Here is a 22043-nt window from a genome sequence, read left to right as displayed (position 1 = left end):
GGTCGTGTGTCGCGCGATTCTCGCCCCGCGTAAATAGCCGCGCGCGGGCTGAAATAATGAATTTGTTAGCGGCGCTCAAAAATCAGAGGGGGACTTATCGACGAGACAGTCGAAGCGTTTAACAGCTGAGAGGTTTGGTGCTGGCAAGCTTTATGGCGCGGAACAACGACGGTCTCTCACTTTTACCATCCGAGTTTATCGCACACGTATGGCTATGGAGACACTTTGGCGTCGTTTTTATAATTAAATAGCGCGTATACGCGCGACAAAGCCCGCGCTCTAAAATTAAAGCGCGCGCAAGCTGTTGGCACGGCTCTCTAGCTGAGATCTACGAAACGATATATATGCCCGTACACGCGAGGATCGAAGGCCCTCTGACGTTTCTTTGATTTTACGCGATTTTCACGAGAGCCGCGTGCCGGCGCGAAAAAAAAAAACATCGGCTATAATACGCAGCGTCGAGTTTTCATTTACCTATGAGCATCTGAGACATCATGGCAGCCATGCCCTTTGTGAGGTCGTAGACGAACAACTCGACGGTGGTCCCCATCTCGTCGGCGTCGTCCATGTTTTCGGCCTGAAAGTTGAAGGTCCGTTTTAGCGTTTATTACAGTATTGTTATTACTATTCGAACGTCGCGACTAATCCGGATGCACAACAAAGCTCAGCTGATCAATCGAATGTTTTAAATAAACCGGGTCACGTGGCTCGTGTGATATCTGTATTGTAGCACTCGTTATTCAATTATAAGACCATCCTAAAACCCTCACCATTTCACAATCCTAACGATCCCGACTCCTCCAGCGGTCAGCGCACTCCAGTCTCACGAGGTCACACGCGCGAAAAATCGATCACTTTCACGTATAAATCGAACGTCGTCGCGAGCGCTCGGTGTCTCTCGGATTAATCAGCGGACCAAAATTAATCCCGACCAGCAGCCTCGTGGCGGCGATGGCAACCAGGTGAACACAAAGAAGCCAGGATTGTCGGTGGGAACCGCTGGGAAAAAGCGTGTCGCTTAGAATCTTTCGAATATCGCCGATTTTCGAAGCCCACAATGTACTCGTTCGAATCCTCGACTTTGGCACTAAGCACTCGGCTAATAAATTTCAATATCCGCGAATTTCAATCCCCGAGGCGAACGTATTCGGGGATAATGAGCGAGAGAGCGGCGAGACGCGTTTACGCGAACTGGAGGCGTCGCGAGGGCCGATTTCACTGTCTCGGCTCTTCTAGTTTTCCTCTACTCTCGGGAGCGTCGCCGCCGCCGTCGCGAGCATTATTGTGCGCGAGGGGGAGATATTCCACGCGAGGCGGGAGTTAGAGCGAGAGGAAGAGCTTCGAAAAGCTCCGCTTGTGGAATTGGGTCGGTTTGCCACTCGTGTTTTCTCCTACGCGTGATTGTCGATCCGCTTTGATGGGCTTGCGAAAAGCTTAATCCTAGATTCGAAAGAAACGAAAAAAAAAAAAAAAAAAAATTGAAACAGCGATGCGCCTCTAAGTACCACAGCACAACAACGGCGAGGAGCTTCCAGCCTCTTAAAAATAGGAAACCGCAAAAACAAGCGAAAAGCAGCGAGTATGCAATCTAAAAAAAGCCGAGACCACAGGCGATCTTCTCCCTCGGGCACCTATACACAATACACAGCTATTTACGTAAGTCGCGAATTCTTCTCCAAAAAGCAGGACTACGAGAACGCGGTAAAAATCGCAATTACAACGTGGACCATTACGTAAAGGAAAACAATCGAAGTAAAGGGGAAAAAAAGTCCAGACATACCTGTGTCGGGAAAATCAAGCAAAAGTACCGGCGACGCCGTTGACGCAGAAAGAGAGAGAGAAAAAAAGAACAACAACACAACACGCTTGCGTGCGTACAAGCCGCGAGAGAAAAAAGATGCACGACTAGCGAGCGGTGGTCAGCGCTGACTGCAACTGATGATCGCGCGCGCAGTCGGCCGACGAGAGAGACAGAGAGCTTGACGCGGTGGAGGGAGCTTGCGCGCGCGAGAGAGAGAGAGGAGAGGGCTAAGTAATTCCCTCTCGCGAACTTTTGCACGCGTGTAGGTGTGCGTCGCTACGGGGGTTCGCGAAGCTCTTTCTCTCTCTCGTTGTTTGCACTGGCACCGCGGCTTTTCGACTGCGGCGATAGAATTGTTGATTTTGGAGGGAACCGCGCTGCCCTGGTAAGCTCGATCCTGCTGGGTGAGCTGATTTTTGGATTTGTATTACCGGCCCCTTCGAAGCCCGCAACCCGACGAGCTTGCGGGACCAAACGGACGGCTAAGCTCAGGGGCCAGCGAGCACGAGTAAGCATTACCTGGCAGAATCGCACTGACTGCGCTATATAGGTATAGGTATATGTATAAAGATAGAGCGAGAAAGACAGTACTCTAGGAAGAGGAAGCTGTACTCTCCGAATGCGCCCACGTAAATAGGTTCACGGCGGGAGAGATGCGAGTGTCTGCACCTATACTTGCATACATCGAAGCCGAGCTTTTTTTAGAAGTCACACTCTCAGTCGCGCTGGGTATAAGTCGAAAATTTCGTCTGCTCGGCGGATCCAAACACGCGCGCGCACACACCGTACTCGCGTCAGGATCGAAGCAGGAATGCGATTTTTCGGAAAAGAAACTCGTCGTCTACTTGTAGCGACGATGTTTAACGAAAATGACGCAATAGCCGAGAAACCAGCCAGCCAAGCGAAGGCAAACAACAAAGAAGAATTTCTCTCGGTACTTGCCATTTTCTCCTTGTTTTGGACCTTCGAACTTTCAAAACTTGTCAAACGCCCCACAGGAATATGATACTGCGATGACAGCCACAACGATGCGTATCTTTTAGGTTAGGACGCAGTCGAACAACACATACACACAGACAGTGCAGCAGCATCCTTATAGGTTAGGATAGGACTGACGTGTTGACTCTGTCTCTCTCTCTCTCTCTCTCTCTCCCTCCCGCGGCGCAAGTGGTAACAGAACACATCAGCCAGTCGGTTCAGCCGCCGTTGCACCGTATGACTGACACATACGCGTATATACCTATGTACAGTATAGGCTATAGGTACTGGCTAGTGTTTCTCGTCGGCGGCTTGACTCGACAGTTTTCGCGGCGCGACAGGTTAGGTCCGATCATCTTCTCGTAAGAATACGTCGAGTGCAGTGTTCGCTTTTACTCCAAGCATTAAAATACAGTAATACAGTGCAACTTTCTCGCCTTCTCTCGTTACGTATACGCGCGAGAGCACACGGCTTTCTATCTCTTTCTCTCTCTCTCTCTCTCTCTCTCTCTCTCTCTCTCTCTCTCTCTCTCGCGCCGCCAAAGCTGTATATGCCTATATATCGCGTATTTACATGCATATATCCCGAGAGCAGAGGTGTCTTTGACTCCTGCAATTGGTATAGGAGGGAGAGAGAAGCAAACGGTGTCTACTGCTGCGTGGGTGCGAGAGAGGGAGAGGAGAGACACTTTGGCACAGTGCGGCCGAGGGACTATATTCGTTCTGTGCCCTTTATACGCTGGTTATATTCCTATACCTGCAGCGCTTGCATTTGTCTATTATCGCTAACTGCTCATTGTATTGTGTTGTATTGTTGAGAAGAGAGAGAGAGAGAGAGAGAGAGAGAGAGAGAGAGAGAGAGAGAAAGTCGCGCGGGTGTCGCGTTGCGCGGCTGCAGTCGCGATTCGAATTTCGCTAAGCAACAAAGCGATCGCTGTAAATTTCAATTGGAATAATATTACGTTAACAATTTTTGTAAGAAAATTAGTTTCATCATTCTTTACCTAAAAAAAAAAGAATAAAATCCTTCTAAATTCAGAATCCAACTGTGGAGTGTAAAGAAACAAGTTACGACCGACTGAGCGACGTTAAATAAAAAATTTTCCACTGCAGACAGTGCCAAATTCGCGTAGAGAATCGAGTCGGCGAGCGTGAAATAAGCCTGCCAACTCGCCACGGCCAGCGTAGAATGGTCAGAAAATAAAGCAGTTCTCGTACTCCCGCAGCATTACAGATACATCCAGGACGAAAGTGAGGAAGATAGAAAACCGAGGAAAGACGCAGACAGAAGACAGCAGCCGTCCAGCGTGTACTATACCTATATATATACGACACACACGGGGCTGCAGGCTATAGGGACTTTCGGCGGGCAGCAGCGCATTCGAAGAGCAAGACGGCAAGCCAAAACAGCTGATGCTGTGCGACGGACACCGGCGAAATGTCAAGGTCCAAGCAAATCGTAAGTCAACACCCGGAGTCCAGGATTACTTCGCGATTCGTTGAATCGAGGCTCGGTGTAGAGTTCGAGGGGTTCAAGGAGTATTCGAGGATTAATCGACGCCGCGGAGACTCGCATGGCTGCTCGTGGAAACAGCTCGCGCTGAAAGTTACTATGTGCTCCGTTTTGTGATGAGCTGTCGAGATGCTGACACTTTGAGCGGGATCTGATTCATTGGGTTTTCGAAGAATTTTCTTTGTTTTCCAGGGATTTCTCTGCGATTTTTTTATGAACAATGGTAACGTGATTTGTACTCGAAATTTTGACGCGGACCCGCTATGATTCTAACCTCCAAGTTTTTGACGTGATTTGTTTTGAAAGATTGGGGGGACTATATTAGGCATTTATTCTGCTCCTGTTGATTGTTCAGTTTGTCTGAATAAATTTTTTCTCTTGACGATGAAAAATGATTGTGGAATTCTTTTACAGTTACTGCGTGTACAATCTGCAGAGGGCACAAAGAGGGTCGAGGTGCAGCCTTCTGACACAGTATCTCAACTTTTTGAAAAGGTACGCTTACTTCAATATTATGATTAATCAATTGCTTAAACAGAGAAGCATGATTTTTGGCAAAGAGATTGACAACGATACGTTTAAAAAAATAATCCTTGTAGAATTTTTATGATCGTAGCTAAGGTTCAAAGGTTTGAAAACAAAAAGTTCCTTAGAACACTAAATTGAGTTTTTCTAGTTACATATTTACAAGAGAGATCAGTAAATAAGTCATAGCTGATTATTTTAAGTTCAAAGTTTCATTTTTATATTAGAAACAATGATTTGTTTTGCTCATAGAGGTTAGCTGTGGAATGTTCATTACTTCGTGTTGATGTTATTTTACATAGAGAATAATTTTCTAATAAATTGTAATCTTAGTAAGTTACATTATTATATTTACTACAAACTTTTTCCTTTTTTTTAGATCTATGATGTGTTTGAATTGCAAAGTTTTGGCTTTGGCCTTTACAAACAACGTAACCAAAAAGAAGAAATTGTATCCACTCGCAGCAAAACAGTTCAAGGAGTGGGACTGAAACATGGAGACATGTTGTATCTGGCACCAATTAATGGTGCTGTACTTTGGGATACCCCATCAACCAGCAGTGCCTCCAATGATGTATCCTCAGGTATGACACAATAATAACAAAAGCTGTAACCTAAAATAATCATTCTGAGATTATAAGATAGTGATATTTGGAGTTTATCAAGATCATTTAATCATGAGAAATTGAAATGTGAACATTTACACATAAAAAAACAGAAGACACAAATGTAGTTTCAATGAATTTAAAATCTACTCAATTTTGCCAACTCATCTTATAAGATATGTCAATTGGCATCTTGCGCAGAATCATACTTATTTAAAATAAAAACATGTTATTTATGTGTATTTTGATTTTAAATTAAGTTCTGTTACTTGCAGAACCAATGGATGTTACTCCAAGCACCAGTAAAGGATCTCAGGGACAACAAACAACTAATAACTTTTTACGGCCACTTTCCAATGTAGTTGAAGATGAAGTTGATCAACAGTTGTGGAAATTGGATGGAAAAATACAAAGAAAACGTGTTGATAAGTTGTAAGTACTCTAAACTAAATCTTTATATGCGATTCTAGTTGCTTTTGTACTCTTAATGATGAAACTAATTGAAATTGTAGCTGTCGGCATGGAGCAAATGGCTGCTGTGTTCACTGTTCTCCCTTAGAACCATTTGATGAGGCATACCTGAAAGAGCAAAATATAAAGCACATGTCTTTCCACTCCTATTTAAGAAAACTCACAGCTGGTGTAGATAGGTATAAGCACCACATATGTAATTAAAAAAAAAATCCAATTTTCGAATAGTTTTCAAACCGTGAATATTTTTCTCTTCGCAGAGGTAAATTTCTACAATTAGAAGATATAAGTTGCCGCATTAAAACTGGCTGTAAAGACCATCCACCATGGCCTAAAGGATTTTGCAGTAAATGCCAGCCTAATGCCATAACCCTCAATCGACAACCTTACAGACATGTTGATAATGTAATGTTTGAAAATGCTCATCTGGTAGAACGATTTCTAAATTATTGGCGTATTACTGGCCATCAGCGCATTGGCTATTTATATGGCAGATATGAACAACATTCAGATGTTCCATTGGGCATCCGGACTGTGGTAGCTGCAATATATGAACCACCACAGGTATATTTGCTTAGCAGAAGTTATCTGTACAGATTATCAATAAAATTATGTTTTATCTAAAAAAAAAATTTTGTTCACGTTTAGGAAAGTACGAGAGACTCTATAGTTCTATTACCAGATGAAAAAGAAGCTCTTGTTGATGAATTAGCTCAATCCTTAAATTTGAAAAAAGTTGGATGGATTTTTACGGACTTGATTGCTGATGATATGAAAAAGGGCACAGTAAGTATTTTACTGTTGCAGTTTGTTTTTGAAATTTTCCTAAACAATTATATTAATTTTTATTCTTTTTTGATTAGGTGAAGCACGTAAGAAATATTGAAAGTCACTTTTTATCCGCACAAGAATGTATAATGGCTGGTCATATACAGAATAAGCTTCCTAATCCGTGTCGTTTTTCGCCAAACGGTCATTTTGGCTCTAAAGCTGTAACAGTTTGTGTTACTGGTAAGCCGATATTTTTGCGTATATAGATTTTTTTTAAATTAAATCGAGTTATCCTTTACAATGCGATTGAATATGTTTATATTTCTTAAGGGGATGACAAAAATCAAGTGCATATGGAAGGATACCAAGTAACTTACCAATGCATGGCACTAGTACGAGATGGATGTTTAGTACCTACAAAAGATGCACCAGAACTGGGTTATGTGATTGAATCAACGGATAAACAATATGTACCAGATGTCTATTACAAGGTAAGACATTTTTTTAGTCAAATATGTTTTATGCACTCGTTCGTTTTCTGTATTGAATGAACATATATACTCCAATAACTGAAATAACGATGAATGGTTCCATAAACGAACGTCATGTCTATTTTTGACGTCGCTACCTTCAAAAAATAAAATTAAGTAATTGTTAAATTTCATTGCATTATCGATTCCAGTATGCAGTCGTTTTTTTTTAATCGTGCAAAAGATAAACTATACAAATTTTTCAAAATAAGCGTATGGCTTTAAAAAAGTGTATTATTTCAATCAAAATCAATACAATGAATATTAATAGAACAAGTGCATAAAAAAGTTATATTTTTAAGAATATATCGCCCTTTTTATAAGCAATATAAGCCAAATGCAGTGCGTTGAAATTTGTAAGTGGAATGGGGATAGGTTTTTGAAAGAATAAGACAGTTTTGTTTGCACGAAGAAATGAATTCATAACTGAAAATTGACGATCTAAAAGTACATTAACTTGGGTAACGAGCGTAAACTTGAATCGCAATTAAACAACTAATTCGTACCGAATATGCGCTCCACCGGCGTTCACGCGTTAGCCCATGGAGGAATAGACCCAAAGTCGATGGATCAGGAACAAAAAGAACGTAATAATTATTAATGGCCCTCGTATACTCTCGTGTTTCGTCGGAGAGTAAAAACCAAGCAAGACTGTTGTCTTCAGATATATGTATAGTATACAATTTAAGTTCATCGCAAGTGTATATCGTGATCATACGAGAACAGAAATCGGTGAATTTTGTTGTTGCTCGGGAAGAGGGAAAAAACGGCTTCGAAATCGCGTCATTTATTACAAGCTATGTGTTGTTGCCTCGTCAACTTCATAAAAATATATATACAGGTGGCTTATACTCATGGTTTCTCCTTTGCCTTAGTGTCGTTTAATTTGTTTACTTTTTCCTGTGATAAAGAGACTCGTGGTTACGTCATTTTTTTTTTTTTTTTTTAATAATCGTCATTTTTAAATACAACTTCATACGTAGTTACAATATTTCGTCGTCAAACGCGCGTTTTTCACGGCTTATACAATATACATATGAAAACCGAAATCAAGAAGAGAAACTTATCGTTCGAGCAACGCTTGTGTTTGTATTTTTTTATACGGATTTTTTTTCTTATACTCTTCGTTCGCGCGCTCTTGCACAATTACGTTTTTATCGTCTAAACGGGCGTTACATTCGTCGCTTCCAAACATTTATTTTATTCGGCACGGTCTTCTTTTTTTGTTTACTCTCGGCTCTAGCCGAATTGTTCAAATTATTATTTGTTACAATTCGCTCTCGATTTTTCATCGTAATCGCCATTGCGCCGCGCGATACACAATTATTTAGTCAGATACACAATTAACAGCGTTAAAACTTTTAAGTTCAACATCGAATGAGGTTCTCTTCTTTAGAAGGCATTCTCTCGCGACGATCTGTTTTTTTTCTACGACTAATCTCGACGAGAATATGCTTGCATCGATACGTTTTTTTTTATGGTAAACGGAGCCACCTTAGAAGCTCGTCTTGAGAGAGAAAGAGACAAAATTTTCGTTTTAAAAATGTGCAAATACTTGTATGCTGTCTTTTCTACTAAAAGTGACCGTGAAAGAGACGTTTTCGCGTTACTGTATTGTTGCTGGACAAGATAGCTTTAAATCTGTTTTGTCAGTTTGTAAACTTAAATTTTATTGGAAGACTATCTTACGGAATGTTGTGGAAAAAAGACGAGCGACTTTCTCTATCGGACATCGGCGATGGAGAGCTTTTTATTCGAAAAAGCGAGCTAAAAGAAAGCGATTCTTCTCTTTTTTTTCATACTGTATATATAAAACTCCTTTGCCTCTTTCACGATCACCGAACAATAGTTTTTTTTTTAATTACTCATTCAACGCTCACGTACTTTATATAATGATTACTCATCTCCCAGAACATTGTTTAAGGTGGCTCGTTGTCATTCGCTTAAATAGTTACAATCGTTTAAACGCGTTCTGTGGATACGGTATACACAGTTGTAGTTAGGTAGTGTAGCAGTAGTATCTGTCTCGCTTTCTCTCTCTCTTTTTCTTTTTTTTTCACCCTAAAACGCGGCATACTCGTGTATTATTATGTGTGTGGCATTTTTTATTTTTAAATTATTGTGTAGCGCTTTATCGCTCCCTTTACTCTTTCGAACGTTTTTTGTATACTTGTACAATATTTTCTTTTTTGTCATTTTTTTTTATCGTATTTCGTGGTATATAGTACAATAACGATGGGATTTACGAGGATTTACATATGAGTAGCACATAACATATTACATAATCGTAGTATTTTCGATATACAGCATCGAGGAATGATTCCGTTAAATACACAGACTTTTTCGTACACGTGCGTCTGCGTAGTTTTGTCTTCATTAATCATTAAATCTTTCATTTCATGTTCGTATCAATCGACAAAAACACTCATCTAAAAACCCTTTTTCGAAACGGAAAAATTTTACTCGCTCGCTCGAGAAAACGCATCATTGTCGCGTGACAATGTGTTCGCTTCTTCGACTCCGTTGCTCGCCTGTCTCTCGAGACGAGGGTTTCTCGTTTTGCGCGCTCAATCTTTTATTATACGTATACCTTATCGCATCGCTCGCACCTATGCTATATTTTTGTTTGTTTAAACTCGTAGACACACTTGCGTTAAAACATGCACTCTATTAAGGACACACGACGATATACCTATATTTTCTTCGTAAATTTGTTTTTTTCCCGTGAATCGGCTCGCTGTGTGTGTGTGTGTGTGTGAGTGACGATCGTTCTCTCGAAAACGCGCGGCATTTCGTAAACTTTCTTCCATTCTCTCGGCAACTCGTTTTTCGCTTGTATTTTCCGTTTTGTTTATAGGCCTTACTTTGCTCGGTTCAGTTACTTTTCGCTTGAATCACTTGCGGCTTCTCCTCGTTCTCACTCTCTATCTCCATCTCAGTCCTACTAGTAATCAACATATATACGCAGGGTGTTTGTGTACGTGTGAGATTGTGTGTACTTGTGAGATCTACTAACTTCGTGTTTAACTTCCGGTTACATCGTGTTACGTTTACTTCCACTTGTATAATTGTCAGCTTTAAATACGCGAATATAACATTAGAGGCTCGCTAGTTTAATGGAGAGCAAAACTAGATCGAGAGCTGATCGGTATAGGGACTGACGTTCTATCGTATCTTTCCTCTCAGACAGACTATTTTCATTCGGGTTCCTTCATCTAATACAGCACGTTCGCGTCTCTTCCGCTTTGTCGCTAACTAAAGTTTACGCACTATTTCGCTGCGTAGTCATCACATTAATATAATTATATTTATATATACGCGCTGCTCCCTGTGTGGCGGTCTCTCAATCCGCGTCTTGCCTCTGGAAGGATACACGAGCTTTCCTTATCTATTTGTTTGTTTGTTTAGCAATTTTTCTTTTCTTAATATCTCCTGTTTTCCTCGGACTCTCAACGCTGAGCCACGCGCGCGATTGCTTTCTTCGGCCAAAAAACATACAAGTCCTGTCTAAAAATATATATAATATATATTGTGTATATATATATATATATGTGTATATATGTATATATGTGTGAGTGTGCTCGATCGCCCAGTGTATATATTTTTTTTATACTTCGTTTACAATATTCATCTTAATAATTCATATTTATCCCCCACACTTGCACGTGTCGTGGCTAACGATTAACTTCTACGGGTAGCGTTTTTATATATTTATCATTACAAGTACCGCATCATCAGGCTCGAGTATCTTCCACTACTTTTCAATAGACCTTTCATATTAGCACGAACACCACATGGCGTTCAAACGTGAGAAAAATCGACTATTTCTGTAATATTCAGATTTTTACCGAGAGCAGTATCGATACTTACTCCAGACAGTTGTACATATGGAATTTTTTCAATCGAAAAGCATTGGTAAACATAAGATTGTTGCATTTGTTTTTGTAGTTCGTTTTATTATATTAAATCGTTAGAAAAATAATAACATGCGCATTTATCCATTCGTTTTACCTGTTATCGGACACTATTAAATACATAATAGCGATACGTGCGTGAAATTAACAAAATGCGTTGATAAAATAACGAAAGGTACTCGTGTCTGCGCCATGTATTTAATCGTATAACGCACGATCATTAATATTTTTTTTTTAATTTTTTTTTCTGCATCATTAACTTCATTAAGTTATATTTCAACTATTACGTGTATCAGTGTATAATACCAATATACGTATACGATAGCGAAAATAAACCCCGGAGCTTAACGCGTAGCTTTTTCTCTCTTTCTCTCGTCGTCATCAGCTAAAACAATTTACCGCATTTTTTCTAACTAGGAGTCGCATCGATCTGAGGTACGTGTATATGCGTCGGTCCAAAAAATTTTCGCGTGGTTCGCGTTTAGACAAGAGTTTGTTACTTTTTATTTATTTTTTCTTACTTAGTATCTCTCACGCTCTAAATGTATATATGCGTATATATGCGCGTACGTTTGTGTTTATATGTATCGTATTTTATCTTATTAACCGTTACAATAGAACTCGACTCGCTTTCGTTAGGAAAATATCGATATTTGTCATCTACTATCGTCATCTCAATAATTACGTCTTTTGTTTCAATAATCGCCGATCTTCTCGATATCTTTTTACCTTTATTTATGTTTTTCGTTAAACTTGTTCACGCTTTAAAAATAGATTTCAACCTCTTTAGAGACTCTAAACGTTTAAATACTCGCGGACATCGTTTTTTCTCCCACTTGCGCAAAAAATGGACTCTTCCCCGGTTTTCTACGTTTTCTCCCTTTCAACGTAATGATTCGATAAAATTCGGCGCGCGCGCGTGCGAGATTATACGAAAATCTTCGGAAAAATGTTGCTTCTCCTGCAATTAATCATTCATTAATCGTCATCGAAAATCATCGTCCTACTCATATAAACACGTTACACGGAATTCGTAGGCGATACTTCAGGCGAGCAGCTGGCGCGAGCACGTTTGGATATAAAGCGAAAAATAAATAAAGCGCAAATACCGTTCGACGACAAAAATCGATGTTAGAACGAGTATCTTCGTATTTATTTTAATCCTTGGAAAAAATGAAACATTATTTCATTGCATCTGCGACTGAAGTATACCCACGAACTTCCGCGTGTCTGCCTAATCGAATTCGCCCCGTACAGAAACGTTTCATCTACCGCATCATCGTCGATCTTGTAATTTTCCGAAAAAGAACAAAAAAATTAGATTTGTAGAGTAGAAAGGAAAAAAAGATAATCTAAAAGGCGAAGGCCTCGTCGACGTCGAGCCTTCGTTACAGCTTGCCGCACTTGGTGATGAGGATGGTCTTGGTTGGCTTGCCAGTTTGGTCGCCATAGGTCGATATTTTCTCGATGAGATCGAGACCCTCAACGACGTGGCCGAAGATGCCAGTGAATCCCCTCATCTCCTGCAGTATTATGCGAAACTGCGAACCGACCATGCCGAGATTGTCGTGTCTCTTTTGGGTCCTCCTCATGCCCACCGCGCCTCTCACCGCCGGGAACTTGGTATCGTCTGGCATGAAGTATCCGTCCTCGAAGATGCTTCTGCCGCCGCGGCCGTTGTTTAACTCGAAATCTCCGGTGATCACGCTCTCGCCTTCCCAGCATTGGAAGATTGTGCAGCCCTTGTAGCCTACGCCTACTTCGCCTGTGGCGAGAACGCTAAAGTTCTTAGCCATCTTGGGCGCTGCGTCCGGTCTGACTTCGATCACTATCCGACCGTGCGGCGCGTTGTTCACCTCGATGTTAAAGTAGTACATGGGATAAGGGTTGGACGGGCCCCTCAGGTTGGACGGCGGCTGCTGGGGCGAGTGCACAGGCACGAGGCTAGCGTTATTGGCATTAGCCGCGGCTGCGGCAGCTGCAGCAGCAGCAGCTTCAGCTGGACTCATAAAACTCGTGGCCGTCTGTTGGAGTATGGCGTTGGGCGGCTGCGCCACTGCAGGCTTTACGGAAGGCGAGCCGGGCGGTATCAGCAGTTGCTGCTGCTGCTGTTGCTGCTGCTGTTGTTGCTGTTGCTGCTGCTGCTGCTGCTGTTGTTGAGGTATAGGTTGCGGCGGTTGGGGAGGCTGCTGCTGCTGCGGAGGCGGTGGTGGTATAGCTGGCGGGGCCACGTGGACCGCGGCAACTTGGGCCGGTATATGGTATTCGATCGAACCGTTCTGGAGATGTTGTTGCTTGCTGACGACGTGCCTCGAGTAAAGCTGGGACATGCAATAATTGGCGAGAAAGAGAATCGGATTCTGAGAGGCGGCTATATGATTTGGCAGGCGCCCTCCGTTACCGGGCTGCGCGACGAGTGGCTCGCCCGAATGTATACCGGCCACCGCCTGCTTGAGCAGAGCAAAATCGAAGACGACCCCGGAATTTCCGATGAGGTCGTCGAGCTGACACTGCAGCATCATCTCCTGATACTTGTTTTGTAGCCTCTGCTTCTCGATCAAGAGCTCGGTGTGCAGGGTATAGATTTCGGCAGGTCCTTCGGACAGCTGCAAGGAAGTTTTAGCTTTGCCGATGGTTTCGCGCGAGTCCGTTATCTCGGGGAAGTGGCTCCAGCCGTTCTGAAGGTCCGTCTCCACGTGGGTCTTCAGGGTAACGCAGGCCTCGAGAACCTTGATGAGAAATTCGCGTTGCTGCATCGCCAGCCGCTGGATCTCCGTCGAGAGCTTGCCCATTGCTGCCAATTCCAATTGAACCTGTTGACGAGTACAACATTTTTTCGTTAGTTTCATCAAATTTTCAATGACAAATTTTGAAGCCGAGAAATCGAGATACTCACATCCGACATAAGTTGCTCTTTAGCATCAATCTGTGATTTAACTTGGTGGCCAGGATGCTCTTGGGGCGTCGCGCAGGCTCGACAGAGTGACGTGCAACAAGTCCCGCACCAGAGGGCGAGCGGCATTCCGTGGGTATGGCAATTTTCGCTCTGTGAAAAAAGATTGCACACGAACATAAGTTGAGATATTTTTCTACATTCGTCAATCATCGATTATAGATCTCGTAATGATAACCGAGATGCGAAATTCTGTCGTACAGACGGAGGCAAAAGTCCGAACTTACATCATAATCTCGTTGCCGAGCAAAAGCTCTAACGCGTTGAAGACTAAAAGGTATATATGGCTTCGCACTTGTAGCGTTCGCGCGCTCCCCATTTTTCGCGACGACACAAGCATTTCATGTAGAAAATTAGACAGATTCGCGCGCTCATGTGGAAAAAGACGTTTGACCGAGTGAGATGACTTTCGACTGCAGGAAGGGAGACGTTAACTCGTAACGATGGTTTTACAATTTTATCTGCTTGGCGAAACACTTTTTCTATTTAGAGAAAGTATCGAAAAATTAGTGATCGAACAGCCGCAAATCCTGTTTCCGACGAAATTCTACAGTTATTCAAATCATCCCGAAACATTGTGTAATTTTAATTCGTTTGTCTAGCGTTTGCATTATATCGCGTCGCTCGGCATCGGATCTCACATGACTCTTTTTTGTTATTCCAATGATTTGAATATATTGAAATTCAAATGTTGATGCGCTTTTATAAGAAAGTGAGCGTGAATACAAATTATTCAATTACTTTTCTTGAAATTCCCCGCGCGGCGTCCCGTTGCACACTGTTGAATATTACAATAACTCAATACGCTAAGAATGTTGTGCTCGGCTCGACGCCGACTTTTATTATAAAAACAAGAATATTAATATCTCGGCAAGATTCAAGGCCATCTCGGAAACTTTAGTTTCATAAATACCAGAACTTTATCAGCGCGTTCTAAACTTAGTTGCGACTTGTCGCAAACAATTTCTGAAACGCATAATAACAAGCGCGCAGATGTCTCTGAAATTCATACAATCACTTTTGCATCGGCCGCTCGTCATCTTTACATCATCTTTCTCTTGGCGAGTGCGCATCGCACACGATCGACAATCGGGTTCCGTACCTTTCTCTCCTTCTCGATGGTCTTGACGGCGACATTGTTCTGGGTGAGTTTGAGGTGAGAAAAATTGTTGGCCAGCGTCAGTAGCGACGTGTAAGTTGGCAAGGCGTCAGGCCCCTGGTCCCCGAGCTCCGTTCGCTTCCAGCAGTGGGCGCAGAACAGCTCTCTGCCCTTCAGCAGGTTGTTCTCTATGCAGCGCAAACAAAAGTAGTGCTTGCAGCTAAGAAACTTGGGACACTGCTCCGTGTCGTTGTACTTTTGTTTGCAGTAGCTGCACAGGGTCAGCTCCTCTAAGTCCGCCAATACGTTTTGATCCAGCATCTGCAAGTTTTCGCAAAAATTAGTAGAGCATTCCTGCGGTAAAACGCGCAACAGTATAACGTAATCAAATTTCGTAACGAGTTTAGTCAACTAATATCGAACCGCGACTCATGTATACTCCTGATGTATGTAACGACTCGACACAACATCGCAGCGCACGCAACTCAGCCTCGGAAACTCGTCTCGTTTTTTTTCTTTTTTACGCGGAACGCGGTAAAAAAAAACATTGCTCGCTCGTACGCACGTATCGTCCCGACGAACGTCGGGAATAAACAAAAGGCGGCGGCAACAGACACACGCATACAACCGCGAGGGCAATGTGAGAAGAAAATGTCGTTGTAGACAGAGGCATCCCTCTTAGTAGTGATCAAAGCCAAAGGAGGTAGTAGCATAAGCGACGGCTGCGGCGGCATAACCCGCGGCTTCGAGAGATCGGTTATGCAACCTTGTCGCGGCGCGCCAACAGCAGCAGCGATCGTTTGCCTGTACTCGCTTCTGTACACTGGTGGGGCGCGGAATCGCGATTTCGGAATACGCAAATTTCATAATTTTTCCGCTGCTCCGTTTCGAAAGCCGCCGAATACACAGAGCGAAAAGAGGGAAAACGGAAGAGCAGCTCTCGGAGAGTATAGTGTATTTCAATATAAGTACGAAGAAATCGCGATGCGCGACGCCAGAAAGAAAGGCAAAAACGCCGGGGCACGCATGCGCTTGAAATCCCGCCAAAACTACTCCACAGCACTACTGTAGTCGGGGGGCCGCCGCCACCGCCGCCGTGAAAGATAAAAAATCGATGCGCGCGCTCTCTCTCTCTCTCTCTCAGTCGGCTGCGCGTCTGCGGGATACACACACACACACAAAAAAAAGCGGAGAGCCGAGGGGGGAAGCGCGCGCGCGAGGGAGAATCGAACGCGCGTCTGAATGTGTGCGTGCGCGCGCGCGCGTATACGTGAACACACGTATAACGAAAAACCGATAAACGCGAGTCCGGATTCTCTGCGGCCACTGCGCGCTACGGCGGCTGATCGCCACTTCTCGCTCTGTGTCCGTTCCGCGGGAGAAAGGAGAGAGAGAGAGAAGCAGCGCGTCGCTGCCGAAAAAGACGGCCCGGAAAAAAAGCCGAGAGAAACTGGAACACACCGCCGCCGCCGCCGCCGCCGCCGCAGCGAAAAAAAGAAATCCGCGCGCGGGAACGACCGTTTCTCTCCGTCTCTCTCGCTCTGCGCCAAGCAACCGCGATGTATATTCGTCAGCAGTGCGCAGTGCTTTCTCCCTCTCGCTTGGGCAAATAACGCACACTCTCTCACTCGCACACAGACAGACGCACACTTGTTCGACTGGCGCGCATACATATATACATATACTGTGTATCAAGAGGTCCGTGTCGCGCAATATGTGATGCACGTACGCGAGTCGGGCAGTCGTCCCTTGGAGGAAAGAAGCAGGATGCCTGGCGAAACAGCAGCAGCTCGGCCGCCGCCGCCGCGGAGCTGCACTGCTGCTTCATTACCGTGTGTCTGGCTTGGCGCTGCGACTCTTCCTCGACGTCTCTCTCTCTCTCTCTCTCTCTCGGCACCACCTCGCGCGCGCACACTCTCTTCACCGCACTCTCGCACTCTCCCTCGTTATTCCCAGGCGCTATCCTCGCGGCCTTGGCATGGAGGAGTCTACCGCGACGTCGTCGTCCGCATCCGGCTGCTCTCTCTCACACACACACACTTTGCGACGTCGTCGTCCTCGGCGCGCGCGCGTCTCTCTCGTGCGTCGCGACAACTGCTCCGCTCCGCTCTTTCTCCTCTGGCTGCTGCTGCTCTGCCTCATGCGCGCTCTGCTGGCTGCCAGCCCTGGCTCGACGCTCGCTCTCTTTTTCTCTCTCTCTCGTTCGCGCGCGCAACTCTCGCTCTCTCTCTCTCTCTCTCTGTTTATCTTTCGACTCGCTCGCTCCGAAACTGACGGTCACGGTTCGCCAGCAGGTCTACCGCGTTGCCAACCGTCACGCGCGGGTTGACTCTTCCGTCTCTCCGTATATATGCGTGTACTGCTGCTATGTCCTGTGCTCTGCGTCTGTGTGTACGCTGGACTTTCACTTGGGTTCTCTATACCCATACGAAACGGGCGCAGGTAGCTCGAAAGGGTTGAGCGCTTCGCTTTGCCGGCGTTCTTCTTTGCGCTACTGCTGCTACCGCTGCTGGCCCTGTTATCCCAGAGTGAATAGACACAAGCGTGAGTGAGACGTTGATTGAAAAGCCGAGCCGAGTTTTTGGGTCACGCCGGGAAAGCCACCCCCATAGGCGAAGGTATACCAAACACAATAATTGACCTCATTCACCGCCTCAAGGTCGAAGGGAGCAGGAGGGACGCGCCGATCGAACGCCTCTCTCGCTCTCGCTCGTGTATGTTTGATAAACTCCGAATTGAATTCCAGAGCGCGGCTCCACTAATATTATTCGCTTTTTTTCCGTGAGAATATTTTTAGATAGCAATTCGACGAATCCCCCCGAGAGCGAGAACGCGATAAATCGAATTATTAGCAAAACCTCGCTCGATAGCCCAACTACGTGCCGTAAATAAAAGCCGGAGCGACAATCGACCGCGCAAGTAATCCCGCACGCGGCATCTGTATTCAACAACCTGAGGTCGGAAGGGCCCCCGGCCGCAAGTGCATAACGCCGCCGGATTTAAAAGCCGCGTGCGCAAGTGTTCCTCCGCTTGCTCGTCTCTCTGACGTCACTAAGGCAATCCGATTAAACGCGCGCAGCGGAAGCAAAACACTCCCCCGAAATCCGCGCTCGCGCGATGGCATATACACAATGTACGTCTTGGAAAACTACCGCGTTGCGTCTTGATCGAGAGACTCGCTGCAAAGAGTTATATACCTGCGAGGGAGAGAGAAAGAGAGAGGAAGTATCATCGAACGGCCGAGTCTACAGTGGAGAGATTGACCGATCAGTGCGCACGTGAGAAGGTGTTCGGCGGAGATGGAGAATCTTGCCGAGGCGTTTATCAATCGAATGAAAATGGACGTCAGTCGGGCACTGCGAGAATCACGCGAGATTAATCGTCGCGGCGGATTTATCTTTGCAATATTTATGAGGAAAAGCGATATATGGCGACGATAAGCGGTCTCGAATAAAAATCCATCAATTCGCAGAGAGCAATCGAGCGACAGACACTGAGCAACGTTTCCGCGATTACCAACGTCAGCCGACAGTAATAATAATCTATCTCCGCTGCTGCTTCTATTGTTGCATATAGCTCCGATTTTGTTTCCCTTTCCAATGCATCGCGGCAATATTGCAATGACGAGTACAAGTGCACACAAGTGCATCGGCAACAAAAACACGAGCAGAAGACGCCGAATCGAAGCCCAACGCAGACGCGGCCTTATGCGAGACGTGGGAGGGAGGGAGAGTTGCTGCCGCCGCTACTACTACTACTACGACTACTCTACTACTGGCGTAGCAGTGGCGTATAGTGTATCGCAATGCGTACAAGCTTAAGAGGGAGATTTTGGCCGGCGGAAGCGACGGCACAATTCGCCCTTCGTTCTGCCACATCACGACGCTTGTCACATTCCTGTCTCTTTCGTATACAAAAGCGTACACACGCACACAGATAGACAGACACACACACACACACTCTCGACTTACAGCTATAATTTATACGATATAACTCGCCGACACGAGGAAGGAACAAACACACTAACCGTTGCAACTGGCATGGCGCCGCACCGCAAAACAGATCGCAGCAGGAGCGCGCGATACTCGACGAGGTGGCTCGATCAACGTCGTCGGTCTCGCGCGCGGGCGACGCGCCGCACTGCACCGTCCGTAGGCACGCACTGGCTCGTTCACCACCACCAGCGCCTCTATATCTCTTTCTCTCTCTTGATCTTTTGTGCTCTTCTACTGCTCGTTGCTGCTGCTGCTTCTTCTTCGTCGTCTTCTCCCGCCCGAGCGCCTGCGCCGCCGGTGTGTTCCGCGCGTCTCTCTCGCACTGCCAGGCAAGCAAGCCGCTTCCCGGCTTCTTCGATTCTTCTGTGTCTTTTGTCCTTGGAATGAAGCGTACGATGCTGGGTGATGTTCTCGGCACGAAAACTCGCCTTTACGCCGTACGGAAACACCGGTTTCGCACGACGATGCTAACACGCTGCGGCCACCGTGCGAGTTTCGAGGAAAGACTGACTACTGATGACTGCCGGCGAGGTGTACGACGCACTAACACAGAGGCACGCGCGCCAACACTCGAGCCACACAGACGTGGCAGGCGGGACTGCAGCGGCCCGCGTGATACGGACACCGATGAGACACGCGCTCTGCGAGAGACCTCTACTGGCAGGGGAACGTAACTAGCAAACCTTCCGGCAGGGAGCGCGTTTGGCGGGAAATTTGAATCGAAAGCGCGCAATATTATTGAAGCATTTTCGTTTTTCGGTGTACTTATTTATGATTATGAAGAACTGATCTAATCTCATCTGACGTATATATTTTTTTTAAATGAAAAGATCATCGCGTTTGATATATTTTCTAAAGTATGGCTTCTTATTGAAAAAGTTCCATGAACAACACCTGTTGCTTCTCGAATCATTTTGCTGATCCCCTACTGCTGTTTTGTTGTTTCAGGAAAAGGATACGTATGGTAATGAAGTCTCAAGATTGGCCAGACCACTGCCTGTTGAGTACTTACTGGTCGATGTACCCGCATCTACACCACTCACACCTCAATTCACATTCTATGCCAACGAAAATATTACTCCTTTCCCAGTAGAACACAGGTTTGTTTCATTTGTGATAGATTGGACTTCATTTTATAATACTTTTTACTGACATTTTATTTTTTACTTCAGACTAATCGATGGCCAAGTTCAAGAATTCGGTTCCTTGTGTAACTACATGCAACAGTTCACTCCTGATCAGTTCCTTGATGCTGTGTCAGACTTTCATCTACTGATATTCTTTGCTTTTATGGATGTCTTACCTTTAAAGGTATTGATTAGGCTAATCACAATTGAATATTATCACTTCTTATGGACTAAAAAATGATTCCTGTTTGTAGAATCACATGGGTCCTTTACTGGAAGCTGTTCGTACTCAGGACCGCCAAAAAGCCAATGAGTGGTCTCACTCTGTGCACTGGGCAACAGTTGAACAACTCATGTCAGCAACATCATCTGCAGGTCCTTCTTCTCAGAATGCATTGTTTGGAAATAATTCAGGATCTAGCTCAGCATCCAATGCTGGAGGAATTGGTGTTGGAGCTGGATCATCCGACAATACAAGAGGTGAATGGACTTGTTCACACTGTACTTACTTGAATCTTGCAGAACTCAACACATGTGAAATGTGTAGTTTACCGAGGTAAGTTTCTTCATGAACAAATGGCACATAAAGATGAAAAACAACAAGTTTTCTTGCAATGTATGCTAGTTTTATAAATTTTTTGAGAATAAAACGCTATATATCTTTAAGAATGCCGATGTAAATTTTCAATAAGATTAAGTCTCGGAGGAGGAACAAAAACAGCACACAGAAATGTGTGCATCCAATGATGACTGATTACTGTAACTAGCCATTCAGCGTTCTTATTGAAATTTTTAATAACAAAGAAAAACACGGAGAAGCAAGTAAAACTGTGATATGAGAAGAAAAGAAAGGCATCTCGTGCAAACGTGAAATCAACTACAAGGTTAAACAAACCTTCAAATGTAATTTATTGTATCGCTACAGATGTTTTTGCAAAAAAAGGGTGATTTTTCTCATCTCTTCATCGGTAATTAATAATGAAAAAAAGATACATTAATACTATAAAGCTCATGTAGGTAACAGTGAAAGGAAATAAGAAATTTTCAATTTGACATTGATTTTATTTATACAAAACCTTTCACAACTTCCATTCCAGTGTTCATTAACTTTTATCATTTTGAAACCTTGTCACTTATCCTACTTACAATTGAATCTAAGAGACTCGAAACTTTTGATTCATCTTTGTCTATTTTGTAAGTACTTTTTATTAAGTTCACATCTGTGAATTGAGAAAGTTTTGATATTGGTATTCTTTCACCGCTAATGCTGTCAAAAACAAGCTTTTCTTGAATTTCTTTTCCCTCGGCTTTGTGGATTAAAATAACTAAAATATTTGTGGTGTCATCAGATATTCCGAATGTTGTTAATGATTGCGAAATATTTTTTGACGTGGACAAACAATAAATCACTTCGGTGAACAAACTTCTTGTAACCATTTGTTTGTACTTTTCATTTAACGCTGCTTTATTTGCAGCAATGACAAGTTGAAAAGGATCCAGCACTAAATTTGCTTTCACAATGCAACAAGGCAGTTCTTTGCTTATAATTTTTTTGTGTATCTCTTCTATGTTCTGTACATCTTTATACAAGTAAATAGTAAGGTATTTTTCTGTCACTTCATCTAATTGCAATGTAAAGCTTTCATCTCTCGTATTTTCCAACATCCTTACAACCAACTCGTACTTACAATACAATTATCAGTTTTTAGTATGTTTGTGTGCAGCATCCAATGGCAAACATTTTTTTAGGTTAGGAAAACC

The 22043-nt window shown here is 44.0% G+C and overlaps 4 protein-coding genes across 28 annotated transcripts in view; 1 reads left to right on the top strand and 3 right to left on the bottom strand.

Moving 5' to 3' along the window:
• Positions 1 to 3026, bottom strand: part of LOC100122591 — a 10297-nt gene extending 7271 nt beyond the window's left edge. For 3 of the 8 annotated variants that reach the window (XM_032600409.1, XM_031932395.2, XM_032600410.1), the window contains exons 1-2: positions 1781 to 2002; positions 475 to 577 (exon numbers count right to left, since the gene is read on the bottom strand). In XM_032600409.1, coding sequence (XP_032456300.1) covers positions 475 to 568 — 94 coding nt within the window. In that variant the 5' untranslated portion in view covers positions 569 to 577; positions 1781 to 2002. Of the gene's footprint in view, positions 1 to 474; positions 578 to 770; positions 1479 to 1780; positions 2003 to 2743 lie in introns of those variants that run through there. The other 5 variants (XM_032600408.1, XM_031932394.2, XM_016986854.3 and 2 more) reach the window with 4 other exon arrangements.
• LOC100122578 (nuclear protein localization protein 4 homolog) lies at positions 2116 to 21335 on the top strand. Of its 16 annotated transcripts, none has more exons than XM_032600407.1 (14): positions 2116 to 2309; positions 4006 to 4238; positions 4707 to 4787; positions 5197 to 5401; positions 5698 to 5854; positions 5935 to 6072; positions 6154 to 6457; positions 6542 to 6679; positions 6757 to 6904; positions 6995 to 7155; positions 20104 to 20255; positions 20328 to 20466; positions 20537 to 20838; positions 20950 to 21335. In XM_032600407.1, exons 2-14 carry the CDS (start codon positions 4218 to 4220, stop codon positions 20960 to 20962), a joined length of 1959 nt encoding a protein of 652 aa, XP_032456298.1. In that variant the 5' UTR covers positions 2116 to 2309; positions 4006 to 4217; the 3' UTR covers positions 20963 to 21335. The 16 variants fall into 16 exon arrangements, with proteins under 16 accessions (XP_032456298.1, XP_032456297.1, XP_008201854.1 ...); XM_032600406.1 differs by lacking the exon at positions 2116 to 2309 and adding an exon at positions 2977 to 3063; XM_008203632.4 differs by lacking the exon at positions 2116 to 2309 and adding an exon at positions 2991 to 3193.
• Positions 7591 to 19764, bottom strand: LOC100119773 (mediator of RNA polymerase II transcription subunit 15). 3 transcript variants are annotated; one of them, XM_001606838.5, is made up of 4 exons: positions 19188 to 19764; positions 15164 to 15481; positions 14005 to 14154; positions 7591 to 13921 (listed from the first exon to the last, which is right to left on the bottom strand). In XM_001606838.5, the coding sequence occupies exons 1-4, from the start codon at positions 19200 to 19202 to the stop codon at positions 12497 to 12499; spliced, it is 1908 nt and encodes a 635-aa protein (XP_001606888.2). In that variant the 5' UTR covers positions 19203 to 19764; the 3' UTR covers positions 7591 to 12496. The 3 variants fall into 3 exon arrangements, with proteins under 3 accessions (XP_001606888.2, XP_031788250.1, XP_031788251.1); XM_031932390.2 differs by lacking the exon at positions 19188 to 19764 and adding an exon at positions 16890 to 18539; XM_031932391.2 differs by lacking the exon at positions 19188 to 19764 and adding an exon at positions 16992 to 17297.
• On the bottom strand, positions 21324 to 22043 carry LOC100122566 (EKC/KEOPS complex subunit Tprkb). The gene has a single exon (XM_001606128.6). It carries the CDS (start codon positions 21945 to 21947, stop codon positions 21396 to 21398), a length of 552 nt encoding a protein of 183 aa, XP_001606178.1. The 5' UTR covers positions 21948 to 22043; the 3' UTR covers positions 21324 to 21395.

This window comes from Nasonia vitripennis, chromosome 5 (genome assembly GCF_009193385.2).
Source record: "Nasonia vitripennis strain AsymCx chromosome 5, Nvit_psr_1.1, whole genome shotgun sequence".
Lineage (NCBI taxonomy): Eukaryota > Metazoa > Arthropoda > Insecta > Hymenoptera > Pteromalidae > Nasonia > Nasonia vitripennis.
This window is presented reverse-complemented; position numbering and strand designations above follow the sequence as displayed.

What these genes read in the sequence shown, in the direction of transcription:
- LOC100122566 (XM_001606128.6), bottom strand. Translation starts at nt 21,947, where the DNA reads ATGTTGGAAAATACGAGAGATGAAAGCTTTACATTGCAATTAGATGAA.
- LOC100122578 (XM_032600407.1), top strand. Translation starts at nt 4,218, where the DNA reads ATGTCAAGGTCCAAGCAAATC. An exon ending in TATCTCAACTTTTTGAAAAG is followed by an intron (nt 4,788 to 5,196) that starts GTACGCTTACTT and finishes CCTTTTTTTTAG; the next exon opens with ATCTATGATGTGTTTGAATT. An exon ending in CAATATATGAACCACCACAG is followed by an intron (nt 6,458 to 6,541) that starts GTATATTTGCTT and finishes GTTCACGTTTAG; the next exon opens with GAAAGTACGAGAGACTCTAT.
- LOC100119773 (XM_031932390.2), bottom strand. Translation starts at nt 16,988, where the DNA reads ATGAAGCAGCAGTGCAGCTCCGCGGCGGCGGCGGCCGAGCTGCTGCTG. An exon ending in CCATCGAGAAGGAGAGAAAG is followed by an intron (nt 14,155 to 15,163) that starts GTACGGAACCCG and finishes CTTTTTTCACAG; the next exon opens with AGCGAAAATTGCCATACCCA. An exon ending in AAGAGCAACTTATGTCGGAT is followed by an intron (nt 13,922 to 14,004) that starts GTGAGTATCTCG and finishes ACTCGTCAACAG; the next exon opens with GTTCAATTGGAATTGGCAGC.